The 27,815-nt window shown below is 34.2% G+C and overlaps 1 protein-coding gene across 1 annotated transcript in view; it reads right to left on the reverse strand.

Moving 5' to 3' along the window:
- The window catches only part of LOC145690621 (uncharacterized), a 53,436-nt gene that overhangs the window by 21,460 nt on the left and 4,161 nt on the right, over positions 1 to 27,815 (reverse strand). The window contains exon 2 of the mRNA XM_081765686.1: positions 3,348 to 3,498. Coding sequence (XP_081621812.1) covers positions 3,348 to 3,489 — 142 coding nt within the window. The 5' untranslated portion in view covers positions 3,490 to 3,498. The remainder of the gene's footprint in view (positions 1 to 3,347; positions 3,499 to 27,815) is intronic.

Here is a 27,815-nt window from a genome sequence, read left to right on the forward strand (position 1 = left end):
TTATAAAACATGATCAATATGAGAAATGTTTGAGATAAACCATTTGAGAAAGCCCACTACAAGTATATACTACCCCTTTTGGATATTTTCATTAAAGAGCAGTTGAGAATGATCCAAGAGCATTACCAGAACAAACTTAAAAAGAATGGAGAGATGAAGCGGGAAGATTAACTGTGATTATTCCTACATGTAAAAGTAAAAAGTAAATATTTTTATCCGCACCTTCCTCTCTTTCTTGCAAAATTCGCAAAATATCATCTCTCTATAACTTACGGTTTCCGAGATATGGCTCCTTAAATTTCCAGAAATACAGTACATTTTCTGGTCATTATCTCGGGAACGGTAAGAGTGACGCGAAAAACTTACCTTTCCTTTCTCAGATAGCTTTTAATGCTTTATCGAATGGAAAGCTCAAAATTGAAACAAATTGCAAACAGCAGACAGACAGACACACACACATACAAACAGAAAATTCAGTAACGAACTTTTTAAGTTCGTCGTTTACGTCACATGATAAAATTGTTTATGAAATATGAAGGAAATTAGCTGAGCAGTTCTGAAAAAAAAAATTAAAAAACACCCACACCTACATACTTGTTCTCAAGAATAAACTATCCTTTGTAGATATATCTTCAAAGGTAACGGCTAACTCCAAATTATTCGTTTGTTAGTTATATATTTATTGACAAAATGGGAAGAAAGAGCTTGAGGAGCTCTTTGATAAAATTGTCCAGAAAGAAATACTCCAAGATTTCCATTTATAAGCTTTCCGAAAGATAGATCCAGGAGAATATTATACAGCTGTTAGTAATGTGAACACAATCGCGTGAGCACTTGATAAGTTGGTCGCAATAAAATTTACGCTAAGAGTAAAATACACCCTCCTGAATATTTCAGGGCAGATTACTTATGGCACACTATAGCATTACGAAATACACATAAAATCGTCCGAAATATTTTACAGAATATGGTCCAGAAAAGAACACTCAAGAATATACCGAAGTACAGACCCTTGTGGGTCTTTCTGGGTTCTTAGGATTTGAGATCTTTTGGAAAGTTTCGAGAGAAATGATTTATATCACATTATATCATAATTATTTTATGTTTATTTAGTCTTTAAGTGCTGTCTTTGAGAGGATTACACTCTCTTTTACAAAGGGTGTGAGGAGACTGACTTTGTTAGTCTATAGGTGTATTATACTTACTGTATTATACTTTTATTCATGTAACTGAACTTAATGAACTTTGCGTTTCTTACCATTTGTTGTGGAGAGGAAAATTTCACCGTTTAAACATTATTACACAGTGATATATATTTATACATATAGCTATTATGAATTACAGAAAAATGAACAAAAACTTGAAGTGTCGTGCTGAGTAACTAATGATATGAAACAACTAAAATGTGTATGAAAATATATCAAATTGTTTGAAATAAGAAACGTAGATAAAAATAATAGATATGAACTTTAATTTACGGTATAGTAAATATTTGTTGATGAAGGTGAAGTACGGATTGAGGTGCACGCATGCGATTATTTTCTTTCCTAGCAGGACTTTAAGGTATATTGAAAGACGATGGGAACCCAAGTTAGAATACAGAGAAAATCACTTTGTGCAAAATTATGTGAAATGCTACTTTATTCGGTGTCTGTTCTCCATGATAGGGATGAAGCTTGGCCCTCCCGAGTGCGAAGTTAGACTTTTTTTTTCTTTTTTTATCTTAGTGTGGTCAGGACTGGTTTCCGGCAGTATGATATTCTATTCCTTTAGGAAGCCGATCTTCAGTTTTCACTGTCAAAATCTTCGTCGCTCCTCGAAACTCATATCTGTTTATGTCTGTTGAATCACATTCCCCGTGACCTGGTGACCCGTGACACTGTTCTCTGTCGTCAGCTTCCGGGTCACAGATCGCTTTCTATTGCTATAGTTAAATGTAGAGAGTAGACGTTTAGCTCTAATCCGTGTCTTTCTAATCTTAAAGGTTTTTTCTCAACAGTATTTTCGTTTGCTTTTGAGAGAATGAAGTCTTATTTAACGTCTTTCTAAAATAAAAGTTTTTTTATATCCTTTTCATTCTGCCAGTTTGATATAATGATCCTTGGTGATTATAATACTTCCAATATACACTCGTATTTTGCACAAGTCACATTTTCTTTTACGTCACACTGAGGGGAAACGTGGTGGGATGCCGTTCTCCCATTTATAGAAAATGTCTATGGCGTCATTCCACTGCACAAATACTACAATGGGCAAAGATAGACACTGGGTACGGCGTGACGTTATGTGTCCTCCTACCTTTTCAGATCCCTGGTCACAATAATTGATGTAAAAGAGATTGAATCTGTGAAATTATGCTGGTCGGAAGGATCGTTAATAATAATAAAGCCCTAATAGAATAGCAATACGAATAACGCGATCAATAACATTTTACAAAGAAAATTAATTAACGCAACTAACGATTGTCTCTTCATACGAGCATTAGTGACTCGTCTAAAGTTACATGAGAAATGTCTAAGTAGCTAACTGTTTTTTCACAACATCAAGGAACTAATAAATTAGTTGCAGCACTGGATTTCCATGCAGAATAGCCTGGTTCGAGTTTTTGCAGGTCTGAATTTTATAACATTTTTCAATCTCAATTTCAATTCATACTCAGTGTAATAAACAAGATCTGCTCCTGTAGAGAAAAGAAATAAATGTTTGAGAGATAAAAATGACAAGAAATTGGAGTAAGATCATGAGTGGAAACAAAGATCTCCAAACCTTTTCTTTTAATTGTTCCAGGTTTGATATTTTCAGTTTATTTCAACCACCCTCTAAGTGATGTGCGATAAGTATTTTTCTTCCTTTCCATGTACAGTATATAGTAAAACAATACATTATGCACAAAAGTTATAATATGTTCTCATGGCATACACTGGAAAAGACGTACCAAACAATAGGGATAAATCTTAGTAAAGAGAAATTGTGTATTGTGCATCAACTGGAGAGCGAAAGCCTTTTTCAATGTTCCACAGGCTTTTCAACTATTGTCTGCTGCTTGTGATATCGCATGTAAACTCGGTTGCATCTGTAAAGGCGTTTCTGATACTAGAGAAAATACTATACCAGACCTAATGTATTTATAGTAAACAAGCAAAATTGAATTTACTAGTGCTAATATAACCAGTCATTATATTAGAAACTGCCGTACAGTATACAATACTAATACTTGATATTAAAGGATAGCATGGTTGTGTTTTGAAGTCACTGTTCTCACTTCAAACCTCATTTTGCAATTTTTAACCCAATAAGTTTTCGCCGGTAATAAAAAATTAAACATGATGTTTAAATGAAGTACTTACCAGTGGAAAGTCTAAGGTTGCAAATAAGAGGTTTAGCAATATTTAAGTAGAAATTCAATTCTCTATCAAAGCCTTCTGGAGTTGTAGGCGATTGGTGCGATAAATAGAGCAGAAGCTCATATCCTTCTTCGTTCTCTTCCATTTTCTGTTCCTATAATATAAAGTTCAGTAAGATAGGTGCAGGGAATATATTTAATTTTGTAAATTTATATTTGAGCTTGCTGACTAATTGGACTTTCATCCATTTGCAGTGTAATTTGTCACTAACTGTTAATTCGCGTTTGTTCCGACAACAGGTCTGTCACATGAATTTGCAAAGCATAAGTTGTAAGCCATAAACGGAATACACTCTGTACAGGATAGAAAATTACTTCAAAGAGTAATATGAAATATAATATCACATGAGTTAACAGAGAATAAGTTGTAAGCTATAAATGGAACGTCTTATGTCTCTTGACCATTGCTGAGTGTTCCCGAAAAAATGTAGGCAAGGTTTCATGAAGTTCAACACGATAATGAACTGAATTGTGTTTCACCTGTGCTAAGAAATACATGATGTATCCCCCTCACCATGTACCACTACTATACCTTATGTGAGTAGGAAAGTGTTAAAGAAAACCGTTCTTAATATTGATTACGAAACAATCATTGTATATGCTGACCATTTATCTGAAATGACAACCTTATTTGGAACAAAAAGTTTTTGCCGGTTATTTCTTGCACATCTCCAGACAACGATGTTGTTGACCGATGTCAACTCAAACGGCACCCTAAATACACCATCTTACCGATTAGACGAAAACGCCGAACGATAGTAGTATTTGTGGAAGACAATAAATGCCTCATGTTGTTAGAAAAATGAATTAAGTACTGTGGTCAATTCCATTATCCAAAGAAATGCATATTTCAGCCACCCAGAAGCAATAGTCCTGTCAATGCTCATATATGACAGACAGACCATTCGTGAACTTCATCTTCGTAGGGTTTTAAGAGCAAGAGTGGAAAAAGAGAAAGAGATTTGACAATACAACATTCCGCAGTTCAATTTCGAGGCCGTTTCATATATAGACTTGACTGATTTGCAAAAATGTGAGTTGACGGAACTCCCAACAACATCAAACTTAACAGAAGATAATTTGAGTAGTTTGAGTTCCAGTGGAGGATATGTAGCGCAACACATAGGAAACCTAAAATTTCCTGCCATACTCAAAGTGTTGAATGTTACGTAAAACCTGTAAAAGAGGTTTCTGTGGTTTCTGTGTAAAAGAGGAACTTTTCCGCATTAGGGAAAAAAACGTACAGTGTGAAAACAGTGCGAAATATTACCCTTTCCGTTCACTTTTCAATTCACAATTCACCTTTGCATTTTTGCTGAGTAATTTCAGCATAAGTGGGAATATCATAGAAAGCACAGTGAAGCATTTCACTTTACCACGATCTACGATGTAGAATGTCACCTCACCAGGATCCTTGTACTTCTACTAGATTCGAAAGTGTTTAATTTTTTCAGCAGAGAGTCCCGGTGGCTCAGTGACAGACTGCTCATCACAACTGCACGGAGTGTTCGGTTGCATCCTAGCTCTTTCCAAGTGCACTTTGTGATAAAATACCATATGCGTTGGTTTTCTCGTAGTTATTTTGTTTCCTCCAACTTTCTTCATTCCACTATTTGTTCATCATCATAATCACTGGCTCTCTGAGGCTCGAAGCATAATCATGGGATGCTAAACTCAAAAAGAAAGATCACTAGTCACTTCTCCACGATGAAATTCTGATTGGCACTTTCAGTATCTTCTGCCATTCAATTGGTACACCAATGTGGAAGACGGATTTCATTCTACTACTAATTTGTATAATTGGAAAATAGATAAAAAGTTTCCTGATAAGTGCACACTTTGACAATCCTACACCATGGTATGTTGGACATCACGATAGTCACAACAGATACATACTAAATAAATCACGGAAAAGACAGTGGAAGTATTGATAGTTTCAGTTATTTATTTATTGCAGTACTTGAATCCTAACCATATTCTTTACATACCCTTTTCTCTAGATTTGGCATAAAACATTTATAAAAGTATATTTTGTTTAAAGGTAAATATGATAATGAATGTCTGAATGAATATGGATTCGTCAGCAGCGAGTTTATTTGTCACAGTCAATACCCAACGTATACTGTGCATTAAGATTCTACAATAAACTGTTCAAAAAGTGTGTTTGAAATTAAAAAAACTACTAAATGAGACATTGAACCAGGAAAAAGTAAAACAAAAACAGCAAAAAACTTTTAAAAAAATACAAAATACATATCGTGAAAATCATTCTACAAAATAGGAATATTAATAACATATAACACAACAAAGTTAATAAGAAATGGTTAGAGTGCACTAGCTATTTCAATTTCATGAATAAAAGAATGCATAATCAAAAACCACGTTATTTCTTGAAACCTAAGATTTTCGAACATTCCTAAGGGTTCTGAAATGTGTGAGTATTCTCGACATTCTACAAGACTGCTGCTTTTAGTGTTATTATATAATCTTCAAAATACGGAAGGTTAGAACCACGACGTCATTTGCCAATTGTCAATATATATATATATATATATATTGAGTGAAGCTTATAGTCATCTGCCTCCATGCAAGCTGCCTGCCAGTGAGAGACCCCATCTGTTGGACGAAATAGCTACGGAGACTAGAGCACGAGAGAGAATGCTCTGGTCAAGGACTCCGATCCTGGGGGGCTGGGCCCTCAATGCTTATGTGACCCCTTCGAATTATATATATATACACCGTGCTCGTGGATTTCCTCGGGGTTCTCCCGTTTCCTCCCACTTTCTTCATTGCACCATTTCATTCATTTCTCATCATCACCATCTCCTTTAGCCTAACCGGCATAATCGTGGGACGTAAAACTCAAAGATTTCATTTCATTTTTTTTTCATTTTCTAATTTATATATATATATATATATATATATATATATATAATATTTGGCATAATTTGAATTCAAATTGTCTTAAAATTTTCACATATGCCTTCTATAACCAAACACACATCTGAATCCCCTCCCAAAGTTACAAAGAAATATGCGCCCTTGGTTCTGGTGTTACCGCAGCCAATGTGGCGTTCTTGGCTCCTGTGCCATGTTCATTTTCTCGAATGCCTTCATGTGTCGGCACCCAGCAGACGACAACAATATTGCTTTGTTGTTGTAGGTGCTACCATCTCTCAAGGATAACTTGTACTAAATTATGTCTTGTAACGACAATTTACATGCTTATTACAACTTTTCGCAAGTCAGTACGGATAAGCACATGCCATAGCGTAAGCTGAAGTACATGATTGAGAGGAAGCTTAACTGCTGTAGTGGTAAAGATTGGACACAGAGGACGTAGACTCAATCCTGAATTATTCTCGTCTGGGTGAAAAAACTGATAATAGAATTCTCACTTCTTGAACCATCCATATAACACACATTAATACTGTGGCAATGTTTCAGCAACAATCCAAACTCTTGGTGGTATTTCTGGGTATTTGTGTGCTTTTGATACGTGATAACAGTTGAGAGTCGAGCCTTGGTGCACTCAACAGCCACGTTGGAAGAGCATAGACATGTAATAAAAAATTGATACAGACTAACAAATTTATCTGCAGCATGTCAAACGGACAAATGCATCATGGGCATAGCCAAACGATATGCTGCATACTGGTCATAAATTTGACCCCCCACGCAACGAAAGCTACAGGAGATGGTTGAAAATGCAACCCATACGGACTGTATAATTTCTGAAAAGACCTTCTCAGTAATTCGTAGACTAATAACACTAATCCCCAACTCATGTACAGTGTCAAGTTATTTCAGGAAAAAATCGAGCAGATAAATAATCAGTGTACTCTACGTTGGAACGAAGTAGACTACGATAGAATCATAATCAATAAGTGCGTTCAGCACACTAGATGTGGTGGGAAAGCACAAGAAGAAAGGTGACAAGAGTACTTATGATTTCGAATATGTGGCGACGATCAAAATTCAAGAACTAAGATCGAGGAGTCTCAACAAACAATAGACGCAGCACCTAGATGCAAGTCTAGATGTGCAGTACAAATGCGTTATTTATAGAAGTGAACACACTGAAATTCTTGGCCAGAAAATCCACAGTCTGTTCAGTTTGACCAGTGGAAAAGATGATTTAACGTGAATTGAAGCTGTCGAGTAATATCGTGAAGGTATTTATAGCGGCAATACGTAACGAGTTCGTCAACGTAAAACAGACCTTAAACAGGAGCTATTATCTGCGACAGCACATTGTTGACGAAGATAGTGCACAGTGTGACTAAAAATACTGTCTTGTAGAACACCAGTATCTTTGAGGAATAACTCTGAGAGACTTGAATTCAACTTTCATCTAGTAAGACTTCTTATCAGCTTCATCATATGACTCGAAGACCCCAGTCATAGAGGTGTTTCACAATTCCGCAAGAGCAAGTAGTGTTACAATCCCCAAATCGAAGAATATACCCATAAGCTGCTGGCAATGAAAGAAAGCTTCTTTAGTCTGTTTTTTGTGATTAGCAAGATTGTTTGTATTGGATCGGAAAGACCAAAATTCGTACTGAAACTTGCTTAACAGACGGTGCGACTCTAAGTAACAAATGAGATGCTTATTAACCATACACTCGGCAATTTTACAGATGAAACTCGTAGCAGCGTATAGCTGTTTTGCGATTGTCTCTGCTTTCAAGTTGAGAAAGGCTAGGACTTCATGCCATCGATATAGAATGTCTCCTCCGACTAGATCCGATTAAATAGATGTTATAATGGAAGTTGTGATTTGTGTGGGATGTGCAACATATTATACGATCAATTCCTGGAGCAGGACTTACAGTACATTTGAATTCGAGAGCCGGGAAGCGAACATTATAGTCCTCTAAATTGACATTACAGACATTTAAACTTTTTCTCTCAATGCGAGCACAAAAGTTATTACACCCGACCGAATAGTATGCAGAAATAGAAGAAAACTTGGGCTCAATACGTTGGCTACCTTTGGGGTTCTGTTATCCTCCAGTACCCCGTTTACTGAGAGAACAGACGCACGAGTGCTGGAACAGTGGCCATTTATGGCACGAATCAGTTGCTATAGTTCGATTACTGAAAGATGTTACGTAATCTTTAAACGTTCGGTGCTTCGTGCATTTAATAAGATATCTAGCAAAGGCACAACGAATCCGATATTGAGATTCTCAGCAGTTGGATGCCTATCAATGGTTTCAAGACCACGTTTTGGTAGTTGCATCCCTTTCCGTAATAATGTACCTGCTTCGCACAATGGCTATATGGAAAACATCGAAATTGCAGAAATATAGTTGTTTAGATATACTTATTATGAATACTACTAAAACAATTACCTCTTCCCAGAATAAAATAGGCAAAAATTGAATCCCGTCTTAAATGTAAGTTTGTAGTTCAGTATTCTACACTTTTTTCGCAAACAATAGCATTTCGATTTTAATTACGGACAGTGTTTTGTGAGAACAAAGCCTTTGGAAACTCATCAATTGCTCGTTCTGAAACTGTCGGAGTCGTACTGTTTTATTATAATCTGACTTTGAAGTAGCTGCATTCCATTTCGCAAGTTAACTTGCTTCCAACAATGTGTTCCCTCTTCAATGTCACTAGCAGAACAGAACAGTTTTGACTTGTAAAATGTATATTTTCGTAAGCTTTCGTCCCATACATGCAAGGAGTAGGAGAAATTACAATATTTTCTTTTTGCATAGAGTAGTGACAATCATATGTGCCATATAGGACACATTGGAACTCAACCAATATAAAGTGAAAAACGATAGTAGTCTGTTCCCCTTGCCTCCGCAGTACGTACGCGTATATGTATTACATACTTAATAGATCTATGCAATACAACAACAATATCCAATAAATAAAACTTGGTCACATGCTCAGAAAACCCAAGTGAAGAGATTGAAAATATGAGATATCCTTAGATTATGGATAATCATCTTTGGTAACGGTTGGTTTCATGATGTCGCATACGACAAATGATAAAACAATGGTCTCTATTTTCCCCCACACAATAGACGAGCAAAATAATAAACTGCGTACGTATCCCCAAAGTTTTAACAAGATAAAGCACAACGAATATACAATACATACATTACAAAAAATAAAGTGTTACAGAAAGAGAAGTACAATACTTAACGTAATCGTATAATTTTTCGGTTTTCACGATATTTTCTTAACTCCAGAGGCACTATAGCAAACCAACCGAACGCATTCTTCAATTGTCAAGCTTCTGACAAGCGCAGCGCCTACTCTGGAGACAAGGTAGAAAATCAAAATTCTCGTGTCGTATGTGCAATGTTGTCTCTCTATCAGGACAAATAATGCTAACTTCGTGTGTCGTATACGACACAGCGTCCGGCCCGAAGAGGATACAAGGAAAATATTAGTTCCTCAAATACAGTTCCCGAAACATTATGGGAATACCACCGAAAATAACCGTACTCTAGGATAAAATGGGCGAGAAATGGAATTTCGTTTAAAGACTTAAATTTTAGATTTATCTTGTATTTTTCAACTGTTTTTCAGCAATGGTTATCGATAATAGCTACCAAGAGTATTTGGTGACAAGAAAGTCTTTGGATACTTGTGAATTAATCGTCCTGAAAATGTTGGAACCAGTAAGCACGCCAGAAATTTTACTTGGGGGGGTGTTCAAAATAAAAGGGGCGTGCTCTCAGAATAGTGATATACATTTTTAAACGAACTCAAAGAAAATAGTATATTTTGTTACGCAACTATTGCATTACTACTACTACTACTACTACTACTACTACTACTACTACTAATAATAATAATAATAATAATAATAATAATATCCTCGCAGTGGTAGGTTCAATAAAGGAAGTTTACACATTTGAACATTTACTCGTATTATTATTATTAAACTAATAGAGTGAAACTTCTTAAAATGGACATCGGTGGAACACGATAATTTGTCCGTAAATGAGAGGTGTCCCTAAAAGGAAGGGTTATCTCTCATAACACCACACTACACATATATATGGCATGGAAGAATAAGAAAGATTGTTATCTTATGAAGTTTTCCACTATTAAGAGATGCCCAGTGAGTAGTAGAAAAATGATCGATCTGGGCCAACATAGAACATAAGAGAACAACTCACAAGCCCCTGGGAAAATGACCACCGTACACCGTGAGCCCACGGTCTTTTACGACCTCCATTTTAGGGGTGAATTTATTCCCTTTTATGACCACTTTTTAGGGGGTGTATTCGTTCTCTTTTACGACCTCCATTTTAGGGGTGAACTCGTTCCCTTTTATGAGCATATTTTCCAACCCCTATTCGAACATAGTAGAATATGAACATACAATAGAACAGATTCGTTTTCAGGGGTGAACTTGTTCTCTTTTATGAGCATATTTTTCAACCCTTATTTTAACATAACAGAAATGACATAAGAATACGTAAATCATTCCAACCCTTATTTTAACATAACGAGCAAAGATTACAATCGAATACCCACGGTCTACATATAATCATCTTAGAGGGTGTATTCATTCATTCTCTTTGATGACCATTTTTTCCACCCCTAATTGAAATTACATAGGAGAGCAGATAATACATAAGATTCGTTCCCTTTTATGAACACTTTTTAGGGGGTGAACTCGTTCCCTTTTATGAGCATATTTTCAACCCCTATTTGAACATTTTAACATAGCAGAAATTTATGAACACATTCTCTACCCCTATTTTAACGTAGCACTGATTTCGTTCCCAACCCTTAATTTAACATAGCAGAAATGACACAAGCATGTCCCCAAACTACTGACCATCGTGAACAAAGGTCAAACTCAAAAACAAAACAACATATCGAGGTGCTGTTTCCACATTTAGTAAAATTCCAAAATAATGACCATCGAGGTCAAAGGTCAAAACTCGAAAACGGAGCCACATACTCAGGTGCTGTTTCCACATTTAGTAATTGGTCATCAACTACTACAAGTTCCAAAATAGTGGCCATCGAGGTCAAAGGTCAACATACTTAAAACCTAATTACTCGAAAATGGATCCACATATTGAGGTGCTGTTTCCACATTTAGCAATTGGTCATCAGGTACTACAAGTTCCAAAATAATGATCATCGAGGTCAAAGGTCAACATACTTAAAACCTAATATCTCGAAAACGGAGCCACATACTCAGGTGCTGTTTCCACATTGAGTAATAGGTCATCAGGTACCACAAGTTCCAAAATAGTGGCCATCGAGGTCAAAGGTCAACATACTTAAAACCAAATAACTCTTAAATGGATCCACATATTGAAGTGCTGTTTCCAAATCTAGTAACTGGTCATCAACTACTACAAGTTCCAAAATAATGATCATCGAGGTCAAAGGTCAACATACTTAAAACCTAATAACTCATAAACTTCCAAAATAATGATCATCGAGGTCAAAGGTTAACATACTTAAAACCTAATAACACGAAAACTGAGCCACATATTGAGGTGCTGTTTCCAAATCTAGTAACTGGTCATCAAATACTACAAGTTCCAAAATAATGATCATCGAGGTCAAAGGTTAACATACTTAAAACCTAATAACACGAAAACTGAACCACATATTGAGGTGCTGTTTCCAAATCTAGTAACTGGTCACCAACTACTACAAGTTCCAAAATAATGATCATCGAGGTCAAAAGTCAAAATACTTAAAACCTAATAACACGAAAACTGAGCCACACATTGAAGTGCTGTTTCCGCATTTAGTAACTGGTCATCAACTATTACAAGTTCCAAAATAATGATCATCGAGGTCAAAGGTCAAACTCGAAAACGGAGCCACACATTGAAGTGCTGTTTCCACATTTAGTAATCGGCCACCAACTGCTACAAGTTCCAAAATAATGATCATCGAGATCAAAGGTCAACATACTTAAAACATAATAACACGAAAACTGAGCCACATATTGAGGTGCTGTTTCCACATTTAGTAATAGTTCATCAATCACTGCAAGTTCCAAAATAATGACCATCGAGAGCTTGTAAACGGAGCAACGGATAAATTTTGTACAAAGCAGAAAAAGGGAAGGAGGAATAAATTTGAGTGGCCTATTCAATTTTGTACCAACGAGAAATGCCATTTTAACTAGCTGAGAATTATATGTCTTCTTGTACTAATAAAATAAACGAAGGAATATTGTACCAATGAGAAATGTCATTTTTTCTAGACCATGTTCTAATATTTAAACAAACGAAGGGGTGAATTTGAGTGACCTATTCAATTTTGCACCAACGAGAAATAATTGCGTATTTTAAACAAACAATCGGATAAATTTAACAGCTCAGAAGTTTAATACTAATTTGTACTCTTGAGTGAGCTTTCCAATTTTATAGCAAGAAGGACCATTTTTTAAACTAACTCAGAATTTCATTTCATTTTGTAATACTCAAATTTGGATGGAGTGTTTAGTTTTGTACGAACCAGAAACATTTGGTTGGATTATTTCCTTATTTACCAACTGGAAAAAGTGAAGGGCCATTATTCAAATAAACGAAAGAATACCAACTAGAAAAAAAGAAGTGAAGTATGAATAAAATTTAGGTGGACTATTTTCTTTTGTACCAACTGGAAAAGAGAAGAAGAGCTACTTTAACTAGCTCATTATGTACTGTTTAAAGAAACGAAAATTGACTATTTAACTAGCTCAGAATTTATGTAAGAATAATTTCGATGTTCTACTTTTTATACCAACGAGAAAAAAAATGAACTAGCTGAATATTTAAATATACGAAAGAATAAATTTAAGTGACCTATTCAATTTTGTACCAATGAGAAATGGCATTTTTAACTGGTTCAGAATTTTACTACTCAAATAAACAATGGAATATTTAGTTTTGTACCACCGAGAAAAAACAAATAATACTGTACCATTTTGGGGTATTCAAATAAACAAAGGAATTATAACTTGTGTCAACTCTAAAATCAATTAAATGAAGTAATGCATTTGAGTGAGCTATTTAATTTGAAAAACCGAAGTTGAGTATTTTATACCATTTTGTATTATTTCAACAAACAAAGGAATAAGCAAAAAAGGATCATTTTATATCATTTTAAACTAATCTAATAAACGAAGGCATAAATATGAGTGAGCTATTTAATTTTGTAGCTGAGTATTTTAACGAAAGAACAAAATTGTAGTAACCAGAAAAACCGAAGAAGACCCACTTTAACTAACTGAGAATTTCTGTACCTTTTTGTACTATTTAAACAAACGATGGAATAAATTTGAGTGGCCTGTTTTTTGTACTAACCAGAAAAATCGAAGAAGGTCCAATTTAGCTAACTCAGAATTTATGTACCTTTGTACTAGCCCAATGAACGAAAGAACAAATTTGGGTGTTCCACTTTTTATACCAAACAAAGAAGAACCATTTTGTACTACTCAAATAAACGAAAGAAAAAACGAAAAAAAGACCAATTTAACTAGCTCAGAATTTATATACGTTTCGTACCAGCATGAAATGCCATTTTAACCAGCTCAGTAGTATTCAAATAATCAAAAAACAGAAGAAGGATCATTTTAACTAGCTCAGAATTTCTGTACTTTTGTGCCATTCAAACAAATGAAAAAACTAAATTTGGATGGAGTATTATTTTTTTGTGCCAAGCAGAAAAAGGAAAGGCGAAGAAGAAATATTTTATACCTTTATGTGCTATTTAAATAAACGAAGGAATAAATTTGAGTGATCTATTCAATTTTATACCAATCAGAAGAAAAGCAAAGAAGGGCCATTTTAACTAGCTGAGTATTTTTGTGCTACACAAATCAACAAATGAATAAATTTGAGTGACCTATTCAATTTGGTATCAACAAGAAATACCATTTTAAATAACTCAGTATCTTATACCTTTTTGTGCTATTTAAATAAACGAAGAAAGCGAAGGAGGTCCAATTTAGCTAACTCAGAATTTTATACCATTTTGTACTAATCAAATAAACGAAGGAATAAATTTTTGTGACCTATTCAGTTTTGAAAACAAGCAGGAAAAGAAAAGAATTAACATTTTGTACTAATCAAATTTTGAGTGGCTTAAGCAAAGAAGGGCAATGGTAACTAACCTTTTTGTGCTATTAAAACTGAGTGACCTATTCAGTAGAAAAAATTTTGTTTGCAATAAAAAAAACGGAGAAGGTCAATTTATTGTACATTTTGTACTACTCAAATAAACAAAGAAATACCATATTCTGCTACTCAAACAAACGACGGAATAAGCTCAGAATTTCTATACCTTTTTGTGTTATTCAAATAAACGAAGGAATAAATTTGTGTGACCTATTCACTTTTATAGCAAGCCCCTTTTAGTTTTATACCAACCATGAAGGTCCATTATACCATTTGTATTACTCTATTTCATTTTGTAACAATCAGAAGAAAAGCTCAGAATTTTATACCTTTGTGGTGTTACATTTTGTATATTTTTGTGTCATCCAGAGAACAATTTAAATTGACTCTCCCTGATAATTCAGTTGCCAGTCCAATGTAAGTTATCTATTAAATTCTTAATATTACACTACTACAAATTGATCCAGTTAACAGTTCAAGTTCTTCTATTCATACACAATCAAATGCATATGCTACAGTGTCTCAGTGTTCATTTACAGAATTAAATAATTGTTTATCTTTCTCTAAAAACATTTCTACTATTTCTTTGATATAATAATCACACTCTGTGTTGTACTCATATACCAGATTAAATTTTTTCTCCACAGTATAAGTGTTCTTAATATTGCAACCTTTAAAATGCTTCTTTAAATAAAGTTTATATATTTTCTCTCTCATTTCACGTTTAATTAAGATCGTCCACACCTTTTGCAATAATTCGTAATCATACTGCAGCAAACAGTTGTGATCTTTTTCATTTTCATTATGGTTAGAACATGCTTCACATAATAATACTGAATTTGGTGTATACTCATTAAATAATTGTATAACACATGTATGACTAATACTTTCACTAGTACACTCGCACTCATTAGGTTCCAGTTCAAAACAGGTAATATTTGAAACACTGTCATCATCACTTTCCGGGAGTATTTCATCATTATATCTGTTATAGCGTCTAAAGTAATACACTTCTTCTATTTCTTGTGTTGGATATATGATTCTCACTTTATCACGTAATTCATCTGGCAAATCGGGGTCAGACGGCTGGATTAACAGTATAGGTTTTTCGTTTTCACACTGAATTTCTTTTTCTCAAGGTGAAACATAAACGATCTCCGTGCTAGTCATTTTTCTGCTCATCAGCAAAAACTAATCAAATAAATAATTTTATACATCTACAATAAAAACATTCTATGCATTCTCCGTGTTTAATAATATGTTTTCAAAGCAATATAACATCATGATGTATGTTCTATTATTTTCCAAATATACTCCATAAACTTATATTCCTATGTAGAAAGCATAAAGTATCACGAATCGAAATGCCTAATTTTGGTGAAATACTTAAATTTAATAAAATTGTGAGCACTTTAAAATTGGATGCAATAATTATAGCAGATTTTGAAAGCATTTTGAAACCAATTAGCGGTTCTGATAATAATCCTGATATATCGTATACCGTCCTATTCAGCATCATGAGCCATGCAGTTTTGCGTACAAAGTGTGCTGGAGTGATAATACACCAACGAAACCTGTACTTTATAGACGAAAAAAAGACGATGATCGATCTGCATCTGATGAATTTTTGTTTCGCATAGAAAATGAATTATATAATATTATTCAACGGATTCACGACAAAAAAGAAATGGATGTATTGACATTTGAAGAAGAGGAAATGTATAAGAAAACCACTGAATGTCCTCTATGTTGTAAGAAATTTACATATGAAAATTACAAAGTTAAACACCACAGCCACCTGACAGGTAAATATATTAGTCCTTTACGAAAGAATAAAATTGTAGTAACCAGAAAAAGCGAAGAAGGCCCATTTTGACTAACTGAGAATTTCTGTACCTTTTTGTACTATTTAAACAAACGATGGAATACATTTGAGTGGCCTGTTTTTTGTACTAACCAGAAAAAGCGAATACCTTTGTACTAGCCCAATGAACGAAAGAACAAATTTGAGTGTTCTACTTTTTTATACCAAACAAAAAAGAACCATTTTAACTAGCTCAAACACAATTTTAACTAGCGCAGAATTTCTGTAACGCAAAAATTAATTTGGATGGAGTAACAAGAAAGAAAGCAAAGATATGTCATATTAAATATTTAAATAAACGAGGGAATAAATTTAAGTGATATATTCCATTTTGTACCAAGGAGAAATGCCATTTTTATCTAGCTTAGAATTTCTAGTGCATGTTGTATTATTTAAACAAAACGAAGGGCTAAATTTGAGAAAGCGAACATGAACCATTTTACTCAAATTTGAATGGAGTATTTAGCTTTGTATGAACCAGAAAAAAGTGAAGAAGGACCATTTTAACTAGTTCAATATTTCTGTACAATTTTGTACCAATCAGAAGAAAATCAAAGAAGGGTCATTTTAAATAGCCAAGCAGAAAAAAGGAATGAATTAACACTTTGTACTAATCAAGTAAAGGAAGGTATAAATTTGTACTGACAAGAAACGGAGAAGACGTTTATTGAGGTGCCCTATTTCCTCTTTTACCAACGAGAACCATTTTTAACTGGCTTAGAATTTTATACCTTTTTGAAAAATTTGTATCAAATCGAAAAAAGCAAGGAAATACCATTTTAAATAGCTCAGCATGTTATAGCTTTTTGTGTTTTTGGTCTACTCAATTTCTTGACTAAGTTGTACTATTTAAACAAACAAAGGAATAAATTTGTGTGACCTATTCACTTTTATAGCAAGCAGAAAAAGCCCCTTTTTAGTTTTGTACCAACCACGAAGGTCCATTATAACAAGCTCGGTATTTTTATAGCATTTTGTATTACTCTAATAAATTTGGGTGGTCTATTTCATTTTTTGTAACAATCAAAAGAAAAGCTCAGAATTTTATACCTTTGTGGTGTTGCATTTTTTATATTTTTGTGTCAGGCTCATAAAATATTTGAACGTGAGATTTAACAAACCAGAGTTGCGTAATAATTGTGTAGAACAGACTACATAGCAATTAGCGTTCTAAAGAAAACTGATGAATGACGACAAATCATAACAGCATACTTGTCCATTTTGAATCACAGCAGAAGAAGAGATTATATCAAAGTAAGAGAAGTTTTCGAAGTTCCATGTTGCTGCAGATATTTAAACAACGTTACGAATGCGTTACCTAACAGTTGTATGCTAGTATACTGCCTATTGCTCAACGATTCAATTATTTTTTTAGGCTTTCCTTCCTCGTCTAAGTTCAAAAAGACAAATATATATTTTTGCATTTATGTATTTTATTATAATGGAATATAAGTTTATGGAGTATATTTGGAAAATAATAGAACATACATCATGAGGTTATATTGCCTTGAAATATATTATTAAACACGGAGAATGCATAGAATGCTTTTATTGTATGTATATAAAATTATTTATTTGATTTGTTTTTGCTGAAGAGCAGAAAAATGACTAGCATGGAGATTGTTTATGTTTCACCTAGAGAAAAAGAAATTCAGTGTGAAAACGAAAAACCTATACTGTTAATTCACCCGTCTGACCCTGATTTGCCAGATGAATTACGTGATAAAGTGAGAATCATATATCCAACACAAGAAATAGAAGAAGTGTATTATTTTAGACGCTGTAATAGATATAATGATGAAATACTCCCGGAAAGTGATGATGGCAGTATTTCAAGTATTACCTGTTTTGGAGTGGAAGCTAATGAGTGCGAGTGTACTGGTGAAAGTATTAGTGATACATGTGTTATACAATTATTTAATGAGTACACACCAAATTCAGTATTATTATGTGAAGCATGTTCTAACCATAATGAAAATGAAAAAGATCACAACTGTTTGCTGCAGTATGATTACGAATTATTGCAAAAGGTGTGGACGATCTTAATTAAACGTGAAATGAGAGAAAATCTATAAACTTTATATAAAGAAGCATTTTAAAGGTTGTAATATTAAGAACACTTATACTGTGGAGAAAAAATTTAATCTGGTATATGAATACATTACAGAGTGTGATTATTATATCAACAAAATAGTAGAATTGTTTCTAGAGAAAGATAAACAATTATTTAATTCTGTAAATGAACACTGAGCCCACTGTAGCATATGCATTTGATTGTGTAAGAATAGAAGAACTTGAACTGTTAACTGGATCAATTTGTAGTACTGTAATATTAAGAATTTAATAGATAACTAACATTGGACTCTGGCAACTGAATTGTCAGGGAGAGTCAATTTAAATTGTTCTCTGGATGACACAAAAATATACAAAATGTAACACCACAAAGGTATAAAATTCTGAGCTTTTCTTCTGATTGTTACAAAAAATGAAATAGACCACCCAAATTTATTAGAGTAATACAAAATGCTATAAAAATACCGAGCTTGTTATAATGGACCTTCGTGGTTGATACAAAAGTAAAAAGGGGCTTTTTCTGCTTGCTACAAAAGTGAATAGGTCACACAAATTTATTCCTTTGTTTGTTTAAATAGTACAACTTAGTCAAGAAATTGAGTAGACGAAAACCCCAAAAAGCTATAACATGCTGAGCTATTTAAAATGGTATTTCCTTGCTTTTTTCGATTTGATACAAATTTTTCAAAAAGGTATAAAATTCTAAGCCAGTTAAAAATGGTTCTCGTTGGTAAAAGAGGAAATAGGGCACCTCAATAAACGTCTTCTCCGTTTCTTGTCAGTACAAATTTATACCTTCGTTTACTTGATTAGTACAAAGTGTTAATTCATTCCTTTTTTCTGCTTGGCTATTTAAAATGACCCTTCTTTGATTTTCTTCTGATTGGTACAAAATTGTACAGAAATATTGAACTAGTTAAAATGGTCCTTCTTCACTTTTTTCTGGTTCATACAAAGCTAAATATTCCAGTCAAATTTGAGTAAAATGGTTCATGTTCCCTTTCTCAAATTTAGCCCTTCGTTTTGTTTAAATAATACAACATGCACTAGAAATTCTAAGCTAGATAAAAATGGCATTTCTCCTTGGTACAAAATGGAATATATCACTTAAATTTATTCCCTCGTTTATTTAAATATTTAATATGACATATCTTTGCTTTCTTTCTTGTTACTCCATCCAAATTAATTTTTGCGTTACAGAAATTCTGCGCTAGTTAAAATTGTGTTTGAGCTAGTTAAAATGGTTCTTCTTTGTTTGGTATAAAAAAGTAGAACACTCAAATTTGTTCTTTCGTTCATTGGGCTGGTACAAAGGTATTCGCTTTTTCTGGTTAGTACAAAAAACAGGCCACTCAAATGTATTCCATCGTTTGTTTAAATAGTACAAAAAGGTACAGAAATTCTTAGTTAGTTAAAATGGGCCTTCTTCGCTTTTTCTGGTTACTACAATTTTATTCTTTCGTTTATTTGAGTAGTACAAAATGGTATAAAATAATCCTCTGGTTGCTACAAAATTAAATAGCTCACTCATATTTATGCCTTCGTTTATTAGACTAGTTCAAATGATCCTTTTTTGCTTTTTCCTTTTGCTTTTTGAAATAATACAGAATGATATAAAATACTCAGCTAGTTAAAATGATCCTTTTTAGAGTTGACACAAATTATAAGTCCTTTGTTTATTTGAAAACTCCAAAATGGTACAATACTTTGTTTTTTCTCGGTGGTACAAACCTAAATTCCTTCGTTTATTTGAGTTGTAAAATTCTGAACCAGTTAAAAATGACATTTCAGCATTGGTACAAAATTGAATAGGTCACTTTTTATTTATTCTTTCGTATATTCAGCTAGTTCATTTTTTTCTCGTTGGTATAAAAAGTAGAACATCGAAATTATGAACTTCTTAAAATGATCCTTCTTCGGGTTTTTCTGATTGATACAAAAATAGAACATTTCAGTAGTTTAAAAGTTACATAATGGTCAATTTTCGTTTGTGTAAACAGTACATACTGAGCTAGTTAAAGTTGCTCTTCTTCTCTTTTCTAGTTGGTACAAAAGAAAATAATCCACCTAATCTTCACTTCTTTTTTTTCTGGTTGGTATTCCTTCGTTTATTGGAGTAGTACAAAATGGCATTTCTCGTTGGTACAAAATTGAATAGGTCATTCAAATTTATCTTTTCGTTTGTTTAAATAGTTAAAATGGTATATCTTTGCTTTTCTTCTGATTGGTACAAAAATAAAATAGACCACTGAAATTTGTTCCCTCTATTATTTGAATAGCACAAAAAAGGTATAAAATGACCCTTCTTTGATTTTCTAGTGATTGGTACAAAAATAAAATTTCGTTTATTTGGGTAGTACAAAATTATACAGAAATATTGAACTAGTTAAAACGGATCTTCTTTATTTTTTTCTGGTTCATACAAAGATAAATACTCCATCCAAATTTGAGTAAAATGGTCCATGTTCGCTTTCTCAAATTTAGCCCTTCGTTTTGCTTAAATAATACATAGCTAATTAATACGGCATAATCTTTGCTTTCTTTCTTGTTAATCCATTTGAATAGACCAAAAAGGTACACAAATTCTGGAGCTAGTTAAAATTGTGCTCCTTTGATTTCTTTCTCATTAATACATAAGTATATAAGCCACTCAAATTTATTCCTTCTTCACTTTTTTCCTGCTTTGTACAAAATTGAATAGATCACACAAATTTACTAAATGAGGAAACGTTATCTCAATATGTGGTTTCATTTACGAGATTGACCTTTGGCCTCGATGACCATTATTTTTGAAACTTGTAGTAGTTGCTGACCAATTACTAGATTTGGAAACAGCACCTCAATATTTGGCTCCGTTTTTAAGTTATTAGGTTTTAAGTATTTTGACCTTTAACCTCGATGGTCAGTACTTTTTAACATGTACTAGTTAATGACCTATTACTAGATTTGGAAACAGCACCTCAATATGTGGATCCATTTTCGAGTTTTGATCTTTGACCTCGATGACCACTAATTTTGGGACATGTAATACCTGATGACCTATTGCTAAATGTGGAAACACCACCTCAATACGTTGCTTCGTTTTCGAGTTATTGGGTTTTAAGTATTGTGACCTTTGACCTCGATGATCATTATTTTGGAACTTGTAGCAGTTGATGACCAATTACTAAAGGTGGAAACACCACTTCAATATGTGAATCCGTTTTCGAGTTATTGGGTTGACCTTTGACCTCGATGACCACTAATTTTGGAACATGTAGTAGTTAATGACTTATTGCTAAATGTGGAAACAGCACCTCAGTATGTCGATCCATTTTCGAGTTATTAGGTTTTAAGTATTTTGACCTTTGACCTCGATGACCACTAATTTTGGGACATGTAGTACCTGATGACCTATTGCTAAATGTGGAAACACCACCTCAATATGTTGCTTCGTTTACGAGTGATTAGGTTTTAAGTGTCATACAAAGGGCGTATCCCACATAAACTATAAGAGCCAGGTAAAAATACGTATGAAATTCGGCATGCTCGAAAACCCCCATATGCCGAGTTCCATCCAAATCGGTTCAAAGAGCGTATCCAATCGTTATGTTACATAGGTATTCATTGTCTTAAAATAGGGGTTGAAAAAAAATCTTATGTAATTTCTGCTATGGTAAAATAGGGGTTGGAAAAGTAATCATAAAAGGGAATGAATACACCCCTAAAATGGAGGTGGTTGTGTTTATTATCTGCTCTGCTATGTGTTCATAGTCTCAGTGTAATTTCTGCTATGTTAAAATAGGGGTTGGAAAATAAGCCATGTTCTTTTATTAGCTGTGCTATGTATTATCTGTTCTGCTGTGTGTTCATAGTCTCAGTATGTTAAATAGGGGTTGGAAAATATGCTCATAAAAGGGAATGAATACACCCCCTAAAATGGAGGTTGTTGTGTGTTACGTAGTGTTGATAGTCTCATGTTCAAATAGGGGTTGGAAAACGAGTTCACCCCTGTCATGTTTCTTAGTCTCTGTCTGATGCGCTATGTTCAAATAGGGGTTGGAAAAGGGAACGAGTTCACCCCTGTTATGTTTCGTGTTCGTTATGTTCACCCCTGTTATGTTTCGTAGTCTCTGTCTGATGCGCTATGTTCAATTAAGGGTTGAAAAAGTAATCTTAAAAGAGAATGAGTACACCATTTAAAATGGATTATGTTTAATCTTCGCTATATTTCTGCTATGTTAAAATAAGGGTTGGAAAATATGCTCATAAAAGGGAATAAATACACCCTTGTGTGTTACGTATTCTTATGTATTATCTGTTCTGCTGTATGTTCATAGTCTCAGTGTAATTTCTGCTATGTTAAAATAAGGGTTGAAAAATATGCTCATAAAAGAGAATGAATACACCCTTGTTATGTTACGTACTCTTTTGTGTTATCTGTTCTGCTGTGTGTTACGTAGTGTTATGTGTTATCTTCTCTTCTATGTGTTCGTAATCTTATGTGTTATCTCCTATGTTAAAATAGGGGTTGAAAAATATGCTCATAAAAGAGAACGAGTACACCCTTAAAATGTGCTCATAAAGGAGAACGAGTTCACCCCTGAAAAAGTGTTCATAAAAGGGAACGAGTTCAATCTGCTCTGCTGTATGTTCGTTATGTTACGTAGTCTGATGTTCTTCTATGTGTTAATAGGGGTTGGAAAATATGCTCATAAAAGGGAACGAGTTCACCCCTAAAAATGTGCTCGTAAAAGAGAATGAGTACACCCTCTAAAAAGTGCTCATAAAAGGGAATAAATTCACCCCTAAAATGGAGGTCGTAAAAGACCGTGGGCTCACGGTGTACGGTGCTCAATTTCCCAGGGGCTTGTGAGTTGTTCTCTTATGTTCTATGTTGGCCCAGATCGATCCATTTTCTACTACTCCAGTGCTTTCACTGTATTAGGAATTAACCACCATTATTTTACCTAGTAATTACATATAAATTGATTACTTACGAATTATTGTAATCATTTTGCAAAATTCTGCCATTATTTCAATTTATTCACCCCCAGCAAGTTTTAGTGTTTTCTTTTTTCAAATCATTAACTGGAAAAGAATTCCCTCGTCCCATGCTGAAATCACATTCGCTTAGTAATTAATAATGTAGATAGTTGCAATTTCATTATCTTAATATTCTAACCCTGTTGTTAACATTAATTGTTGTAATATTATTTGATCTCTTAATCTCGGCTTCTGCCCATTCCTGGCTACGTTATTGGCTCTGAATATCTTTGTTTTCCAGAAATCCAGTTTATAAATTTACAAATATTTTGTATCTTTCTGTTTTGTCTGTTTTAATGTAGCCTAATTTTGATAATCCGCTCAATGAATTTACGTGAATAAAAATATACTTTACAAGAAATTAAGCTAGCGACGAATGCGTTCCTGCATAACACTATACTCAGTCTAAAATATATCTAATTCTTACTTCGATCGATCTTTTAATTTCTAAAAACGTCTTGACTACACCCTTCTAACTTCAGTCCGTTGATACACCACATACAGAGTAGCACTTAGCAACTGAATCTGGTATAGGCTTATTACTATATTGTCAAATTTTTCCGTATGATGAAGAGGTAGGTGAATGACCGCTTAAGACGTTGCCAATTTCAGTCATCTGCATCTGTCCATCAATCTCTTACCTCGGAAAAGATCGCGGAGCCCAGGAGGGTAGGTATAGCTATGAGCGGGTCTGTTTAGTCAATTGTTTTGATCGAAACACCGCCCAAAACAATGAGATCATGTGGTTCTCGGAGCCGTATATGAGAACGAGGTCGCTTCGTATTTTGAAGTGAAATAAATAAATAAGAATATTGCCTTCTTTCCTAAACACTAAACCATTTTTAACTTGATGTAATAAATAACCTATATGATACGGTACTGATTGATACAATTGGATTTGGGGTAGTATTCCTTTCCCATCCAGGGGTGTGTGTAAAGAAATTTGGGGGGTGTTAGGGGGTGTAGATTACTCCCTGGTTGGAGCCGTTTTGTTTTATTGTAAATTAATCCTGACTCTGAGGTTCTCGGAAACAATGTACGGTAACTGTTTCCAACAATGTATAGGCTACAAGGAAAATATTGAGATTTCACAAATGTAATTCTCCAGATATGTTTATAATGAGTGCCAGAACAAAATTTAGTTGCCTTTTGATCGAAAACAATCGAATTAGTTTTAATTGTTTAATAATCAATAGTTGCCTCCGACAATTAGAGGATCAACAATATGGAAAACTTACATATACCATTCCCCAGATATTAATATGTTTATCTTGCTTATTTAGTTGGTTTTATGTTGAATTCTTGATTTTCTTATGCTTGTCCATCTCAAAACCAAGGAAGATGTCAACTGGTCATCCTTATATAAAATTTCGTTCAACGACCCACAAGTTCTTAAACAGTATTCGCAACATAGAGAACTGGCAAGTAACATGCAAATAAATGGTGAATGATAGATGAAGCTGCTCTTTAATCAAACAATAATTTTCAAGACACTAAATACACTAAATTGGTACTGTTGAAATTGTCCAGCTTACACCACAAGGACGTGACGTCAATTTCCCAATTTCAATTATGTGGCGATTGAAAAGGGAAAATAAATATGACTGGTTGACGTATAGTCTGCAAAGTGTATTCTGAGATAAAACCCATAACATTTTCTTAGCCTTATATGCATTAACAAGTATATTGTCCCACTCTTCTGACTTCACTCAGAAGTCTTCCCAGATCCCCTTGCACGAACGTACAATGGAGTACGCAGAATCTCATTAAGGATAGATCAAGCTCCTAAGTTTATTTTAATTCAGATGTTTGTGTTCATATTTTAATATAGTACATGTTTAATTTTTGACGTTATATGTTGCTTAAGGTGGTTTAATTCCGAAACTCACCCTTGCGTACGCGAATCCAAGTATACCTGGTAAAAATGGAAAATCGCTAATACAATTCGATTTTAAGGCATAACAGTAGATTTGAGACAAAAGACACTGAATGTATTATGTATTTTGGTACATTAGTCTTATAATATTTTTAAAATAGCAGGAAAACAAACTCAAAGTTGGCGCGAATGTAACGTAATTGAGATTTGGTTTAAGTTTGCGTGTTTTTAATTTTGAATTTACTTAGTCATTGAAGAAAGGTAAGCTAATTGCAATTGGTGTGAATGTACCGAATATATATTTTCATTTTATCAATGAAATAAGGTGCTAATTAAATTTAAGCACTCCACATTAAAAAAAAAAAACTTTTATAGGAGGCAAAGTCCTTTATACAGCTAAATTTTATGTTTACAAGTGTAGTGTTACTAGCAGTGACGACGCCAGAGGGGGGCAAGGGGGGCGAGCGCCCCCCTAGTAGCTACTTCTGCCCCCCTGACTGCCACCTAGACTGCCCCCCCAGACTCCTACAATCTTTAAACATTCTACATGTAGTATTATATATCAGTATCATAACCAATTTCATTGTCAAATTGTAGTCTACTCTCCATGCATTTACTATGTGGCAGATAAGTCCTCAAGCTTTCTTCTTTGAGCGTCTGGGTATGCATGCATATTTCTGTTTTCTAATTTAGCGCCTTTTGAGGTAGATTTCAGTTATATTTCTTTCTTATGATTTTTAATTATTGTGCCTCGCGAACAATACTGGATTTGGTTGATTTGTTTTCTTCTCATTGGATCAACTTCGATTGGAAACAAAAGAAAGGTAAAACCAGTTACGTAACTTGTTTGTATTTATCCAGGTTTGAAGTTTTCAGTTTCATATTTTGTTTTATTTAAAGGTTCTATACTTCTTTTTTCTGAAACATTATTCTCGGCTTTCAATATTCAGGAGGTTACTTTGCAACTACCAGTGCTTAATTTTTTGAAGGGGATAAAAAGAGTTGTGTTTTCTCTTCCTGCAAATGATAATAAATTTATGGAATTAAATTGATTCCTAATAAAACGTATTGTCAGAGTGCTGATCTTTAGTTAGTAATTGGCTTATACTATTAGTAGTGCTCCCTAACGTATTTTGTTTCAAAATACTGACGTGACGTCTATCATATTGACTAGGAACTGCTGAAAAATTCGTAGCCCAACCCAGAAGGAATGCACGTGGAATGGTGAAGTTTTACTTCTTCTACACTACCCCGAGAGTCAATATACTACCTTGTACAGTGCACCAGTTTTTTCAGAAAAGAAAAAATCTGAAGATTTCCTCGCACCACTGTTCGTAGCACTACCCCTGTCAGATCTAAAATGGTGTCCTTTCAAATGTTATTAAATTTGGGAAATAAGTACACGTAATAGTTAGATGGAGCTAAATCTGCGGAATAAGAATGATGATCTAGACATTGAAATCCTAGATTATGCAATGTCAGTTGTGTTCGCAGGGGCTTTATGGACAGGTGTATTCTCCTGAAGAAACAGAATTCATTTCTTTTCATTTTCCGCGGCGTTGAACTTCGAATTTTTCTTTCAGTTTTGTAAGTAATGTAGAGATTCTGGATTAAATATCTAACCGTAGCGGAGGTAGTCTATGAATACGACTCCATACTTATCCCAGAAGAATGTTGCAAACAGTTTCTCAACCTACTTCTGTGTCTTGAACTTCTTCGGGCGAGGGAGAAATGAGTGCTACTACTCCATTGACTGTTGTTTCGTTTCAGGATCATGATAGTAGAAACATATTTCGTCCATGGTTACTATTCGTGAGCGAAATTGATCAGCATTACGGTCAAATTGGAAGAAGACTTCTCTTAATGCCGTCACTCTTTTATTCTCCTGACAGATTTTTTGGGAACTCATTATGCCGAGAACTTGCGCATACCCAAGCCATTCTGAATTATGCTATCGACGCGTTCCAAAGAAATGCCCACAATCTCTGACACAAGTTTTGCTGAGAAGGTAAAAACTGAGAAAGCGGGGTGCAGCCAGATCTCAGACTATAATAAGTATATCGTGAGTTTACTATACACTTTAAAAACTATATAAATAATAGCTTAAGTTATCTTTGTCACTCAAAAACTGGGGTGGCCTAGGCCCTCCGGCCCCGGGCTATATCCATCACTGGCTGAAATGCTGCAATTTTCAAGAATAATGTCACAAATTGCATCCATGATTTCGGGAAGAGTCATTGCTTTTAATCATCCTGGATGTAAAGCATAATTGTTGAGAAATCACCATGTTTATACTAAGCCACTTCTTCACCACCATATATAACGGAGGAAAGTCCCGTGGTGTTTCACAGATTTCCTCATTAATTTACTTCGGTGACTTTCCTTGTGGAACAAAAATGTTATAACAGTTAGGATTTGGATGTTCGTGAAATTCGCTGTTTGGGCACACATAATCACTTC

This window comes from Thermobia domestica, chromosome 7 (genome assembly GCF_964235325.1).
Source record: "Thermobia domestica chromosome 7, izTheDome1.hap1.1, whole genome shotgun sequence".
NCBI classification, from domain to species: domain Eukaryota; kingdom Metazoa; phylum Arthropoda; class Insecta; order Zygentoma; family Lepismatidae; genus Thermobia; species Thermobia domestica.